At 40.5% G+C, this 14,132-nt stretch overlaps 1 protein-coding gene across 9 annotated transcripts in view; it reads left to right on the forward strand.

The window, feature by feature from the left end:
- NAXD (NAD(P)HX dehydratase) overlaps window positions 1-14,132 on the forward strand; it is a 54,441-nt gene that overhangs the window by 35,845 nt on the left and 4,464 nt on the right. For 8 of the 9 annotated variants that reach the window (XM_064709070.1, XM_064709091.1, XM_064709051.1 and 5 more), the window contains 4 exons: window positions 4,872-4,922; window positions 5,001-5,105; window positions 5,438-5,558; window positions 13,850-13,970. In XM_064709070.1, coding sequence (XP_064565140.1) covers window positions 4,872-4,922; window positions 5,001-5,105; window positions 5,438-5,558; window positions 13,850-13,970 — 398 coding nt within the window. Of the gene's footprint in view, window positions 1-4,871; window positions 4,923-5,000; window positions 5,106-5,437; window positions 5,559-8,442; window positions 8,563-13,849; window positions 13,971-14,132 lie in introns of all 9 variants that reach the window. The other variant, XR_010439635.1, reaches the window with a different exon arrangement.

A 14,132-nucleotide genomic window follows, 5' to 3' on the forward strand; every position in this document is an offset into this window, starting at 1 on the left:
TGATATCGTAATTACACAGTGTGGCTGTAGGTCATAAGGTTGGGTGACAACAGTGCGGCATCCTCCTCTTCTCATCATTGTGCCCTCTGCTTTCTGACTCATGCCAAGATTGCCTTGTGAGTCCAGTGCTTCAGTTTTGGATGTCCTTGAGGGCTTAGGCACCAACTGAAGGAAGTTCTCCTGCCTTGCTCCCAGCTGAACCACCACTGTATAGTATAATTCATTCTGTGCACAGAAAGTTTGTTCACTGGAGCTAGAATCTTCAAATCCTTAATATTCAAAATGCTGTTTAAAGAGAAGGGATGATGTCTTGAGCTTATCATTGATATCTGTATGTGTTGCTGTTCACTTGTCAATGGTGTTTTGGTTTCAGCTTTTGTCTTGGTGACATTTCTTAATATTTTTAATTGTCAATGTTTTCTTCTAAATCCTTTCCTATAGAAATGTTACATTGGATAAAACTGGACAGATGTTTTCTGCGCATTCATAGAATTCTACCAGGAACTGTTAAAGAGGTTTTGGTGTAAAAGCAGAGTTAGCCTGAGCTGTATTAATTAACAGTGAAGGTTCTTCTATATCTACAGGTATTAACCAAAAAATGTCCATGCCAAATACTGAGGTACAAATTCAGGTGAAAATCGATTTTTTGCTAATACTCTGCATAGAGGATGTTGCCATTATTGCCATAAACTCCTCTTAATGCCAATATTTAAGGGTTTGTTGTTTTTTGGGGTTTTTTTATTAAATATGGTATTTGCAGAAATAGAGTGCTTAAAAGTCGGCTTCATCTCACCTAATTGTTGGTGTCTAAAACTAAAACAGTGAAGTGTCTCTGCACCCCCTGTGGTAGCTGAGGAGACACATGGATGTCTGATGGCTATGCATCCCACCCTAAATGAGGTGTCTGAGCTGCATGGGATGAGCTGCTCTCCAGTGATCCTGTCCACAATCAGTAGGAAACAGAGGTTCTCCTGTGAATGTGGCATCCTTCAAACGTGTGGCTGTCTTAGGGGGGTTCCCTGATCTCTACTGGTTTATTACAGTTTTGAAATCACCCCTTCCCTCCCCAAAACTTCCTCTGTGAGGCTTTTTGTCTATCTCCCAGCAGTTTCTTTCTGGGTTTAAGGAAAGAAGAGGAAAGGAAAATTATTGGGATAGGGGCTTTTGTCCTTTCGTCCTTTCTTCCTTTCTTTTGCATTTTTTAAATAAAAATGAGCTTTCTGAATAATACAAACAACTTTGTATCCCCTGATTGATTGTTTTATCAGGAGAGGAAGAACAAGCAAAGATCATTGAGTATATTAGATTAGAAACTGTCACCTCAGAGACTTGGTACACAATAAAAGTTGCTTGCCCAGTGGTTTTACTTAGCAAGGTGAAATTTCTCTTTAGAGTGGAGGTCAGATGTTTCAGGATTGTGGAGGATGTGCTAGAGGGGTAGGAACTCAAAACATGACTAGGAAAAAAATATCTTATTTCTCTGAAGTGTACCAGTGATCTGGCCTTCCAGATGCTATTTAGCTGTAGATACACTGTCATGCTCTGTAACTTCCTTTTTTTTTTTTTTTTTTTTTTGTCTTATACATACATTCTCTTGGTATACTATGGATCTTAAGGATTGCTTATTTAGGAGAGAGCAAGACATTGCTGTATCCAAGATGACAATTATGAGGAAACATGAAAAAGGGCCAAGCAATAACAGCTACTGCCAAACTTCAGCTTCTTTGGGAACAGAATTTTGGCAAAATTCCTTCCCTAGATTGCTTGTAATGCATTTAAGAGAACAGTTTGGAAGGATAAGGACTCCTGAGATCTGTGTCTTCCTTCAGACTTCCTTACTGACTCTGCTGTGGAAATCTTTTTTAGTTTAAGAACATCAAGTGTCATGAAAGACTCGCTTATTGAGGTTGACATACTAGAATAAACTGGTGATTCATATTAGTGGGAAGTGGAGCAGTAAGCATTTTAAGTGTACTGAAGGAGTTTGGTGAAGCTGCTAATGTACTAAAATATTCTAATTATAACCAGTTAGAAAACCAGGTTGCAGCAAAAGGTACTTGTACCTTCAAAGATTGGGGAAGGATGATCTTGCTGAGGTCTGGGTCTCAGTGCCCTCTGATATCCAATCAGAATAGCTTAGTGTCATTCAAAAATAATTGGGCTGTTGGATCTATAACATGCATTTATACAAGGAAAATACAAACAGCAAACACAAAATCTGTTTGCTAGATTCACAGCCTTGTTTTATTGTTACAAAGTGAGCCAAGTTAAACATAATTGTTAATGAACTTAACACAGCAGGGGCAAAGCAGGGCAGCTTCTGTGAAGGAAAACTGAGCTGTGCACATCTGTGAAGATTAACATGAATGAATTAAGAAATTACTCTCATATGCATTTCTTGAAAGCTTTGATAGTAAGGCACTCTGGTTTTCACAATGTCACAGTTAATTGTAGGTATGTTTTGACACTCCATCCTCACACAGCTGTTAAGTATACTTACCAGTAAATTTGACTAATTTAGCAGTAGCTGAACCGTGTGAGTTGTGTAAAACTTGCCATTAGTTCAAAATTGTTCAAGTAGCTGAGTATAAGGGAGGACTCTGTGGTGTTCCCTAGGGATCCCAAGGGAGGTGGGCAGCTGGCAGTCTGACACACAGCCCAAGGTGTGCAGGCCTGTGTTGGAAAGGTTTCTGTTCACCAGTAGCTTCTGCTGTGGCCACAGCTGTGTGTGGGGACAAGTCCTCAGGCTTGGAGCAGTCTCATGCTTCCAAACTGCAGACAGTGCCCTGCAAAGAAAATAGAAGGGAAATACTTTCCCTTGGTATTGGAAAAATCAGAATCAGGTAGTAGTGTTTGTGAGGATATGTGTATGTCATATGTAATAATTTGCAGAGACTAAGGTGGGTGGTGTTTATTTTAACCACTTTACAAGAAATGAGAGATGTTCAGTACCCTGAATATTAATTTAAATTTGCTTCCTTATTCCTTATATCATGTCTTGCTAACCTGTGAAGCTCAGTGCTGTATGATAGCTAATCTGAAGAGCTTAATAACATTCAAAATTAATTAAACTTCTGGATGGATACCATGCTCTATTATCTTATACAGGAAAAAGATAAACCCTCCAGCTTCAAAGATGAGTTGGTAATAACCAACACTGAAGAAAACTTGACTGTTGGCCACTGTTCATTAGAAAGCCTGAGGATCAGTCATTGCTGCTGCTGGGTTAGGAGGGAGAACAAGGGCAGACAGTCTGCTCAGTGCTGAAAAGAACACTTTTACAAATGATCTGTTGTCTGGGCTACCTTGGTTTTGCTTTCAAAGCATAAAACCTCCAGACCCACAGGTGAAATGACGTCATATATGCTGCTTGTCTCACATGTTTGTTTGTACATAAACTAATACTGCAGTGGGGCTGTCAGCAGCAAAGCAACTGAAGTTAGTTATTATAGTTATTGGTAGATTTCTATCAAGGCAGTACTCCCTGGGATTTTTATGGTTTTATTTTAATTTAAGATGTATGTTTAGTGTGTATAATTTGTGTTGGCATTACATGCCTCCTGCAGCAAGCAGAGTGGGTGAGATTGCTTGTTTGTTTGGGTTGCTTATTGTGGTGGGTCCACCCTGGCTGAATGCCGGGTGCCATCAAAGCTTCTCTGTCACTCCCCTGCTCAGCTGGACAGGGGAGAGAAAATACAACAAAAGACTCCTCGTGGGTTTAAGATAAGGACAGGAGAGATGATTCACCAGTTACTGTTATATTGAAGTATTGCAACAGACTCAACTTGGGGAAATCGAGTTTTATGACAAGTGAAATCAGAGTAGGATAATGAGAAATAAAACCACCTTAAAGCTGAAGGTGATAAAACACCTTCCCTCCACCCCTCCCTTCTTTCCAAGCTTATTTTAACTCCAAAATTGTTCATTTCCCTGCTGTTAATGGTGCAGGTGGTTGGGAAATGGATACTCTGGTCAGTTCATCACATATTGTCTCTGCTGCTCTTTCCTCCTTAGGAGCAGGACTCCACATTCTTCCCCTGTTCCACCATGGGCTCACTCTGACAAGAGACAGTCCTCCACAAGCTTCTCCAGCAGATTTCCCATGGACTGCAGTTCTTCACAAGCTGCTCCAACATGGGTCCTTCCCCTGGGGTGCAGTCCTTTGGGACAGACTGCTCCACTCTCTCCATGGGGCCACCGGTCCTACCAGGGGCCTGTTCCAGTGCATGCTTTCCATGGGGTCACAGCCTCCTCTGGGCATCCACCTGCTCTGCTCCCCTGTGGATTTCGATGGGCTGCAGGGGCACAGCTGCCTCACCATGAACTGCACCACAGGCTGCAGGGGAATTTGCTCCAAAGCCTGGAATACTTTCTCTTCCTCCTTCACATGTCTGCAGGGCTGTAGCTTTCACATATTCTCACTCCTCTCTTCTCTGGCTGCAGTTGATTCAGCACAGTAACTTTATCCTGGTTTTAAGTCTATGATCCCATCACTGTCAATGATGGGCTTGGCTTGGCCAGTGGCAGGACTGTCCTGGAGCTGGCTGGCATTGGCTCTGTTGGACATAAGGGAAACTTCCAGCAACTTCTTGGAGAAGCCCTGTGGCCCCTCTGCCCCCTCCCAAAACCTTGCCATGAGTACCCAATACACATACCAGCTCTGTGGACACTTAAACCAGGGAGAAAACATTGTGACTGTAAAATTACCTGCTGATATGAAAATGTTTTACATTAGTTTGCAGAATATAACAGATCTTTTTCTATCACTTTGTAAAAACAACTTTCATGGTCAGATTTATTGTATGAATTTGGTTTAGATCTTATAAAATATAAATTAACAAGCATCTTAAAAGTATCTGTATTTTTTGCAGGGTATTATAGAGAAATCGAAAATGAAAGGAATTCCTATCATTATTGATGCAGTAAGTATTTTCTTTATTTCCATCCGTGGTTTAGCATTTAAGAATCTGTTCAGTAAATGTTCTTACTGTGTGTTACAGGATGGACTGTGGCTCATTTCCCAGCAGCCTTCTCTTATCCAAGGCTACCAGCGAGCTATTCTTACTCCAAACTACATGGAGTTCAGTAGACTGTATGAGGCCATGGTGAGCTGCTTGCCTTTTGGGTATTTATGTATTTAGTCTTTTTGTCCTTGAAAACAAGTAACTTATTACTGGCTTAAATATTACATGCTGTTTCTTGTATGTGAGAGAAACACTTGCTGGGTTATTATTTCATGGGATGATTGTCACAGCAATGCATATTCTTAAACTGAGCTGTTTTTTAAAGACCCATTCTCATGCATTTTTTAACATTGCAATGGGTACAGAAAGACTGATGTTGCTTTTTTTCCCCCATGCATATGTAACTAGCATGTGTTAGAATATGTTGTTCTAGTAGCAAAATATATACTGTGTATGGAATTCTTGTGTTGTAGCTTAGAGACCCCGTAGACAGTAGTGATCATCATGGATGTGTGCTAAGACTCAGCCAAGCCATGGGGAATTTGACAGTTGTGCAAAAGGGAGAAAGAGATCTTATTTCAGATGGAGAGAAGGGTAAGTGAAGCTTCTGCTTTCAGCAATGTGATTGTTCTGTTCTGTTTGCTTTCAGTCAGAGTCCAGTAGAGTGTATAGCAATTGGCAGTATTGCCCTGAAGATTAGAGGGATTGCTGTCTTTGCTGATCACCTTTAGATGATTTGTGTAAATTAATATTTTAAGAGTGCAACTAAATTTATTTGCTGAAAAAAGTTGCTGATTTTATTTTGCATTTATAGATGTTATGTTTTACATTACATGGGTATTGAGAAATTAATTATTTAATCTTTGTGGACTTTTTGATAGTTCTTTGCTGAGATGGTTTATAGAAGTGCATCTGTCATTGCTAAATTGATACAAAATCATACTGTTAGTTCAGGATGTGTCAGTGTGTGTGAGAAATGAAGATGTCTTAAGGCTCAGTTCCTTGATCCTGTCCATCATGTACTTCATATGACTTCACAGCAGCCCTGACAAATTAAAAATTAATTCTAGATTGTCATTACAACAGTCTCATACCAATATAGTTTAAAGTATATTTAATAAAATTAGCTGCTTGTCTGATGCTTTTTATACTGATCATGTGCTGTGATCAGTATAAAATTAATTCATGAGTGCCTTCGTCACATTTTGCCTACATGGTCTTATTTCACATACATAACAAGCAGCAGCTCTGCTTTTAATTACTTGAAATGCTAATCTCTGATAAATGTTTATGCTGCTTCAGAACTGTTTTGTATATATAGTCAGTTTTTCATTACTGGGAGCCACGGAATCTTTTATAACAGGAAAGCAGATGTAGTGTGACAACTGGTTTGTACAGAGCCACCTTCACATACCCTGTTAGGGCAGATACTGTAGCAGACTGTGCAACAAGTGGGACCTGGAAGCAATATGGTTACATCTGTGTGGGAAAGCTAGATGTACTTCCTCACAAAAAACTCAGCTTTCCCCACAGGAAGAATTTTTGTCATATTTGCACCTGCAGCAGACTTGATTTGTAACCGTGGACAGTCAGGCCAGGCTTAAGGGAGGATGAACTCGGCTGGACTTGATTCCAGTCTGTGCCAGCTAGAGAGCTTTAGAGCATTGTAGTTGTCTTCTTCCTCTGCTTTTATGTCAAAAATATTCTTTTTATACAGGATTGTTGCTTTTTAAATGAACATTGGGAAGACTGGGTGAGCACTGTAGATGGAGTACATTATCTAGTATATTTATCTATATGTCTGTTCTCCTTTTGAACTGTTACTCTCGAGATAAGTGTATCCCCACACCTGCTGGAGAGACAGGACAGGTGTAAAATCTCTTGTCATGCAGGATTTAAAAAGAAAAAAACAGGAAACAAGTGAAGCTCTTTCCAGTTTCAATTTTGAATGTTCATATGTGGCACAAGTTCATGTATGTCTTGTGTGCTTTTGGGGTTTTTCATTGGTTATATTTTTCCCCCACCTTGTTATTTGTCTCTGATGTGTTGTGATATTTTCTTCTACTAGTGAAATGACTTTTGGTTTTGAAATAAAAACAGTTCTGTGGCTTTATAGCAGTTGATTGATGTCCTGCTGTAGGCTGCTTTCTTGTTCTTACCTTGGTGCTATCACTGGTGCTTTGTTGGATTACAGACATTACAGGCAGCATTGCTGAGCTAAGAAAGCAGGTTGTAATGTCTGTTACAAGAACTGTTTTTAGAGTTTGCATGACTTTGAAGAAGGTTCTTGAGAATTTTGCAGAAACTACAGACTTCACCTTCCTTGTTCTTGGGTCGGATCTGCTGGTCATTTTTTTAAAAGCTTCTCAAATGCAAAATTACATTGAGAAAGGAGATTCTACCGTGTGCTCTGTGCCAAACATGGAATATGTTGTCCTGTCACTGACCTCGAATTCTTCAGGTTTTCTTGCTCTTGTTTTTCATCTGTCTCTTCTTTTGATCTGATGTCATTTTTTTCAGCTAAGACTACAAAAAATCCAAGGTTATTGGAATGGGCCAGTGTCCTCTGAGCACAATCAAACATTATGAAAAGATCTGTGTACTCCTCTTGCCTTTTATTTGTCATGTCACCATCTATTTGTAGTGCTTAAGCCCTGCCTGTTAGGCTTTTCCTGTTTGACCTCCTGTGTTCAGCATACTGACACTGTAGTTTGCATATATTACTTTTAAACTTTCTCCTTTGGGAAAATACCGCATGTGTGCTTTCCAGGAGAAAAAAAAAAAAAAAAAATAAGAGAGAGAAAAGTAAGTCTCAGTGCTCTCCAGGAAAACCAGAAATTGAGGAATTGCAGACTTAACTGTGTAACTTTAGTTTTTTATGCTGAGTTGTTGAGGAAGGAAGGCTTTTTGAAGATGCCACATTTTGCAGTAGGAAAGACTGGGTTTATGAGTGCTTTATAGCTTAGAGTGATTGTAATGGTTGTGTTCAGAGTAGTTTTATTCATGAGTCTGTAGGAAATGCTGTAGACAGTTTACTTCTGCCACCTGAAGACAGAAAGGGTTACCAGGTAATTTGGTGGCAGGTATTGCTGAAGAATTACTCTCAACAACAAGCTTTGTAATCTACACAGAGAGGCTCAGTAAATTCTGATTGGAAGCTGAAGTTTAATAAATTCAAAGTAAGATTTAGACAAATGAACTAGTACATCCACATACCTGAAACTTTGCTAGGTTCACAAACTTTGAAGTATCTGGAGACCTCTAAAGTTTGTTTTCACAGATCAGACTAGATGGCCTCAGAGTCACATACTGGCCTCTGTGAAATCAGTAGCAGCCCTCCCGTACAAAGGAGGTTTTTCTAAAATTTGTCTCCATTTCAGTAGTGAGCTGCCAACTGGCCTGTAAACGTAATCACCCAGATTTTAAATTAAGTTTTATATACTCTTTTTCTCTTTCCTTTTGCAATTTCACATTATAGCTTGGTCTACAGTTGTTGATTCCCTGCTCTACAAAGATGAGTTTCACCATGCTCTTGGTAGGTGATATCAGTGCCATCACTGACCAGGGTAGGAATGAGTACTCAGCCTATGGGTAAAAGGTAAGTCAGCTTTTATTCACTATGGCACAGCTCTCTAAGGTTATCTTTTTATTATTCTTTGGAGAACTGGTCAATAATAAAGTGTGGTTATACCAGCCTTAGTTCCTAACATGTTTAAAATTTGGTTAGGTCCTTGAATTAGAGTATTTGGATTTTGGCTTTTAAACATTACAGTGAGTTTTTCTGTATTTGACCCTCCTCCCTTCCAAAAGGCAGGCTTTCTGGGAACCATCCTGCTACTACCTGGGACTACTTCTACCTGGAACCAGTAGCCAAATTTGGTTTAACTTCAGTTGCTCAGGTGCAGCTTTATGGTCAAAAGAAGCAAGGAAGCACGTGAGGCAGAATACTGAGTACTGGCTAAGGGCTAAAAAGCCAACTTTTGCCAAAGTCCCCAAGTGGTGCTTCTAATTCCAGGCATTCATCTCCCCACACAGCTGGAAATGAAGCTTGTCACTGCCTGGCTCCCTCACAGCTGCTGAGCAAATCTCACCTAGATTTACAGCTGAGGGATTTGTAACTGAGAGGCAGCACCTTGGTCTGCAGTGCTGCTTGTGCAGAATGAGCAGAATGGGGAGGTGCTGGTGCCTGTCCTGGTGCCCCTGTGCTGCCTCTGGCAGTGCAGCCCAGCCAGCTTCTCCTGGCACTGCTCACCTGGCTCCTCTGCCTGTCCAACAGAACTCATGGAAAACTTGGGTCATTCTCAACTGAAATTGACTGCTCTATTGCACTCAAGGACTTACCTAAGTTTTAAAAGTGTGATTAGGGAATAAAAAAGTATAAGCACCCTTTATATAAAAGCCAACTTACATTTTCCACATCAGTTGAGTTGTTTCTCTAGCCAGAGTCATTAAACTTGGTTTCCCTGTCTGTATGCACTCTGGGACATGTTCTTGGGAATCCGTGATCTCCAGCTATTTGCTTTTGTGAACTAACTTGCAAAAGGAAAAAGATAAATGTATTACTAGTATAGATACATGCTAGGTCAGAGATGTATATTGGTAAGAGGTTTTACTAAAAATCTGATGTTGGTCTAAATCTTGCATTGATTGGGCAAAATGATCCTTGGTAGCTACATTATTTGCATAGAAAATGGAAATCTTAAACCTTTTAATTAAACTGGAGTGTGTTTGTTGTGTGGGGTGGCTGTTAGGTGATTGATCCAGTTGGGTTGTATCAGAAGTTAGAATAGTCATGTTTCTTGCATGGGTTCCTGACCACATTAGGGTGAGTGTAATACTCCTCCTCTGTAAGAAGAAAACAAGTGCAAGGAATTTGTTCAGGACATCTGAGATTCAGGAGTTAAATTTAAATCTCCAGTCTTTCAGTAATCTGCCATCTCAATAAATGTGATGTTTCACATAGGCTCTTCAGCCTTCTTGACCATCATCAGAACACCTAAACTATCCCATATTTCACATGCCATGGTCTAAATGCAAAAGTAAAACCACCCCAGAGATTCATTTATTTATTTCACTACTGGGTGAACATGGTGAATCAGGAACAAGCAGACACACACTATCTTTGGTAGTTAGAAAAATTTTGGTTTTCTAACTGTGATGTATTTAGGAGCTGGCATTGTAAATGGAGCTGCTATTCGGGACAGCTGTTTTCAATTATATAACAGACTGTTGTGTTTTGTTTTTTTAATTAAGCATACAATACCCATAAATAGGTAATTCTGGGGTTTTGGCAGCAGCAAAATTTGGGCTGAGAGTTCTTTCAGCTTAAAACTTGGCAATGATCCAGCTAGGTGTGACACCATGGTGTGAATGCTTTCACAAACAATGTGTATCTTATCATCACTCCCTTTTCAGCACTTCTTGAAGATATCTTAAACACACACCTATTAAATGACTTGGCCATGGTTACCCAGAAAGTCTGGGCCAGAGTTTTGAATTGTTTGAAGCCTAAAACTCCTGAATTTTGCTTTATAATATTCTGTCAGTATGACAGCCTTCAGTTTTTTGTTTCTGTTGCACTCATTTCAGTACAAATCATTTCCATGGATTTGAGTACACAAGAAATCCCTGTGATTATATGTGAGGGACGTGTTGTATTTGCTGCCTAAAGGTCTGGCAGTATTTATGTGATGTTTACTTGCTGAGACTGTGTTGAAACTGTTGAATAGGACTGTGGCTGTTCTGACTCTAGCAGATCTCCTTGCAGGCATTTCTTCAGTGATGACATTTTTATTTCATCTAGCCTTTTCTCCTGATAGTATATGTGTGCTGCATAGATAAATGCTAGGGTGATTTTTTTCCCCCTGAGAGTTACTTGGTACAAATCAGTTTTCATTAAAAATCTGTCTGCTACTTATACTCAGGTGGGTTTTCTTTGATTCATTAACCTGAGAAATCATGACATCAGATTTGGTTGCTCAGACCTGTTAGAAGACAGAACTGGACACCCTGCTGTAACAGCCAGCTTGACCAGCAATAATTGTGGTTTCTGTCAGTGCAGCTATAACTGAACCTCTCCATTGTTTTGACCCAGACTGGTGTCAAACTAATTGACCTTAAGTGGCCCTGGCTGCTGCCCTTTCAGAATTGACACAGTGGTGATTTCTTTGTGGTTTCCTTGTTGCCCCACATGCAGTCATCTGGGTCTCCTCAGCTCTTCCAAGAACCATGTTTTCTGTGTTTGCTGATGTACATGATACAACACATCACACCCAGCTTCATCCCCACATAAACAGAGTGTCGTGCACATTTCCAGGGGACAGAGCTGCCCACCTTCTTGGCATCACAGCTGACTTTTCAGCCATGCCCAGCTACCCAAGGCCTTGTAACACTGCCACTGGTTGTGACTGCTCAGTGCAACCTAAAGGCATCTCCCCCATGGTCCTGAAGGAGCTGCTGGAGCTGTCCTCACAGCAGGCTCAGACATGCACTGGGGGATGGATGTTGCACTGGCAGAGTGAAGACAGCAGTTCTGTATTGCTGTTCTAGGAGAAGAGTGAGAAAAGTATCCCATGTTGATTTGGGAGTGTAGCAGTTTGTCTTGATGCCACTGTGGGACTCCTTCTTGGATTTTAAAAGCTCTTAATAATGGCTGTAATTCAGAAGTGTTTTTAAATCCTTTTCCCATTGCCTGTCATCATGTTCATCATCCTTTTATATTGAGGTGTTCTTTGATCAGCCGAGCCTCTGCACAAGAATTGTGTTATATCTCCCTCCTCATTCAAGTGAATTTCCTCTAGTTCTGGTTCTTTGAAGGTATTCCAAGGATTTGTTTTCCAGCATCTGTGTGCAGAGTACAAAGGTCTGCTTTTATTGTTGCCTGTGAGGTAGTCTGCACATATTTGAGACTTACTTTTTAAAACCACAAACAAAAGACCACTTCTTTTTTTTTTTTTTTTTTTTTAAGCAGAGTATTATAATTGGCCTAGTTTGAGATCTTGCTTTCCTGTACAGTGCAAAAATGACTGGAAGGTTGTGGGGCTACAGAATAGTGGCAGATGGTGACATACAGCTAATAAGCAGGGGCTTGAGCTCAGCTGTCAGTCAGAAGGCCCCAAAGCTTTTGAACAGAGGATTTCCATCCTGCCTCCTGCCAGGAGTTCAAGCCCTCAAAGTGAAAATCCTGTGAGATAGCATCTTCAAAGTAGTAGAATTAGAGGTAATTTCTCCAAAGCACTGTATTTAAAATAAGAATAAATCACTCCACCTAAAAGGGCATACCTTCTTCAGATAGCTAACTCAGAAGGGCATTACACTTGTGAAATTTGACATTAGCTACTGCTCACTGAGAAACACATCCAGAATCTTAATTTGAGAGGGGGAGGGGGAAGGGCAGAAGAGTGATTGGGAAAATGAACTGCTGGCAGGGCTGCAGTGGTGTGTGCTGTGCTCCTGGTGACTGATGAATCTTTGCCCTCTCAGTGGCAGCAAACACGCAAACTGCCTGGCCCTGTGAGCCCCACAGTTACTGCTGGAAGGATCACTAGGAAATGGAACTGAAGTACAATTCTTTGCTGTTGCACATAACAAACTGGAAGGGATTTATTGGCACTATGTAGTTTTTTACCATTTGCTAGTTAGAAAGATGTATCTGCAAGTTCTTCAGTTCTGTGCACATTTTTTCCATTAGCTTCAAAAAGAAAGTTTTTTTCAAATGTTAAAAATATGGCAGTACTCCCTCTAAAACACCTGGGCTGCTGTGTTTATACTCTTTGGGGAATCCAAGTCCAGGCTTGAGGTAAGAGCTGTTGTCCAAGCAATGCCTGCTCTTGCTTTATCCTTTGTGGGATATTTGGCATGCTCAGCAGCACACAAGGAGTTGTATGCACAGTCCTGAATCCTGCAGTAGCTGACTGGAGATGCTAAGGATCACACTTGGCCAGTCATGATTGTGCCAGCTCTTCCATCCTCCTAGGAGAGGAAAATAAATTTCTCCTGGGTTTTTGTTTTATTTTTCAGAGCCAAGCAAGAAAAAAGCTAAGGGTAGGTACATTCCCACACGAGAGCTTGGAGAAGGGTAGCAGAATTGATGCTGGTTTTTTTTAATGTGCCTTATATGTCCTTCAGGCTTCCTGCTTGGGCTTGTTGAGAATGGAGAACAAAAGAGTTAAATGTAGTGAAACCATTTGTGTGTGCCTCATAGTTAAAGCTACAAAAAGATATCAGTTTGATCAAGGTCCTTTGTGTATTGAAAATAGAAATGTAACATCTGATATCCTGACACAGCCTATCCACAGTGACGCTGCTGACAGAAACATACATGGATGGTGAGGACACTGTCGATTGGCAGAACAAAAATAAATCTGTCTTGCATGTCCTTTTTACAAAGCTTAAGGAAAGGGCTGTTTCATAAAATATTATCGTGGTGGATACAGTAGAACATTTGAGATTTTAGTTCTGTTTTGCATTTGTTTTTTGTAAACACGTTGGTTTACACTGGCAAACTCTGAAGGTCAGAGACCCTGAAGAGTTATGTTTGTGCAATGGCTTTGTGGAAGGACCTGGTCAGTTTGGGGTGATGGCTCATGATGCTACATGAATAACTAAATTCACCTGTGCAGGCTGAGTGACGTGGAAAAAGTGTGCACATTGTGCAATGTTGTGTGCAAAGGATTAAAAGGTAATGAGAAAAGTATTTTTTTAATGTTAATGTTCATTTTTTTTAAGAACAGTGTATTTCAGTGTATTCTGCTGCCTGTGTTAAGTTGGTGTTAAGTCCCACCTGTTAGTTGCTGTGTGCCTCAGAAGGTAACCCTGGCAGCTGCAGAGCTGTCCTGGAAGCAGAGGGATAAAAGCACCTGACTGGTTTTGGTTTGTGTTCACAGTTCTTGTGTGCAGCCACGAAGGGAGCAGCCGGAGATGTGGTGGGCAGGGGGACCTCCTTTCTGGTTCTCTTGGAGTCTTGGCACACTGGGCATTTGTTGCTGGAGCTGAAAAAACAAATGGGTATGAATATTAATTAATAACTTAATTGCTGTCAGTCTGTGTTCACCTATGGCAACTGTTGCAGACCTGCTATTATATGAATTTCCAAATGAAATTGGAGATTTTGGTGAGAAAGTATCCATGTACTTTTAAAGGGTGTTCTAGAACAGTCTACATAACAGT

This window comes from Zonotrichia leucophrys, chromosome 1 (assembly GCF_028769735.1).
Source record: "Zonotrichia leucophrys gambelii isolate GWCS_2022_RI chromosome 1, RI_Zleu_2.0, whole genome shotgun sequence".
Lineage (NCBI taxonomy): Eukaryota > Metazoa > Chordata > Aves > Passeriformes > Passerellidae > Zonotrichia > Zonotrichia leucophrys.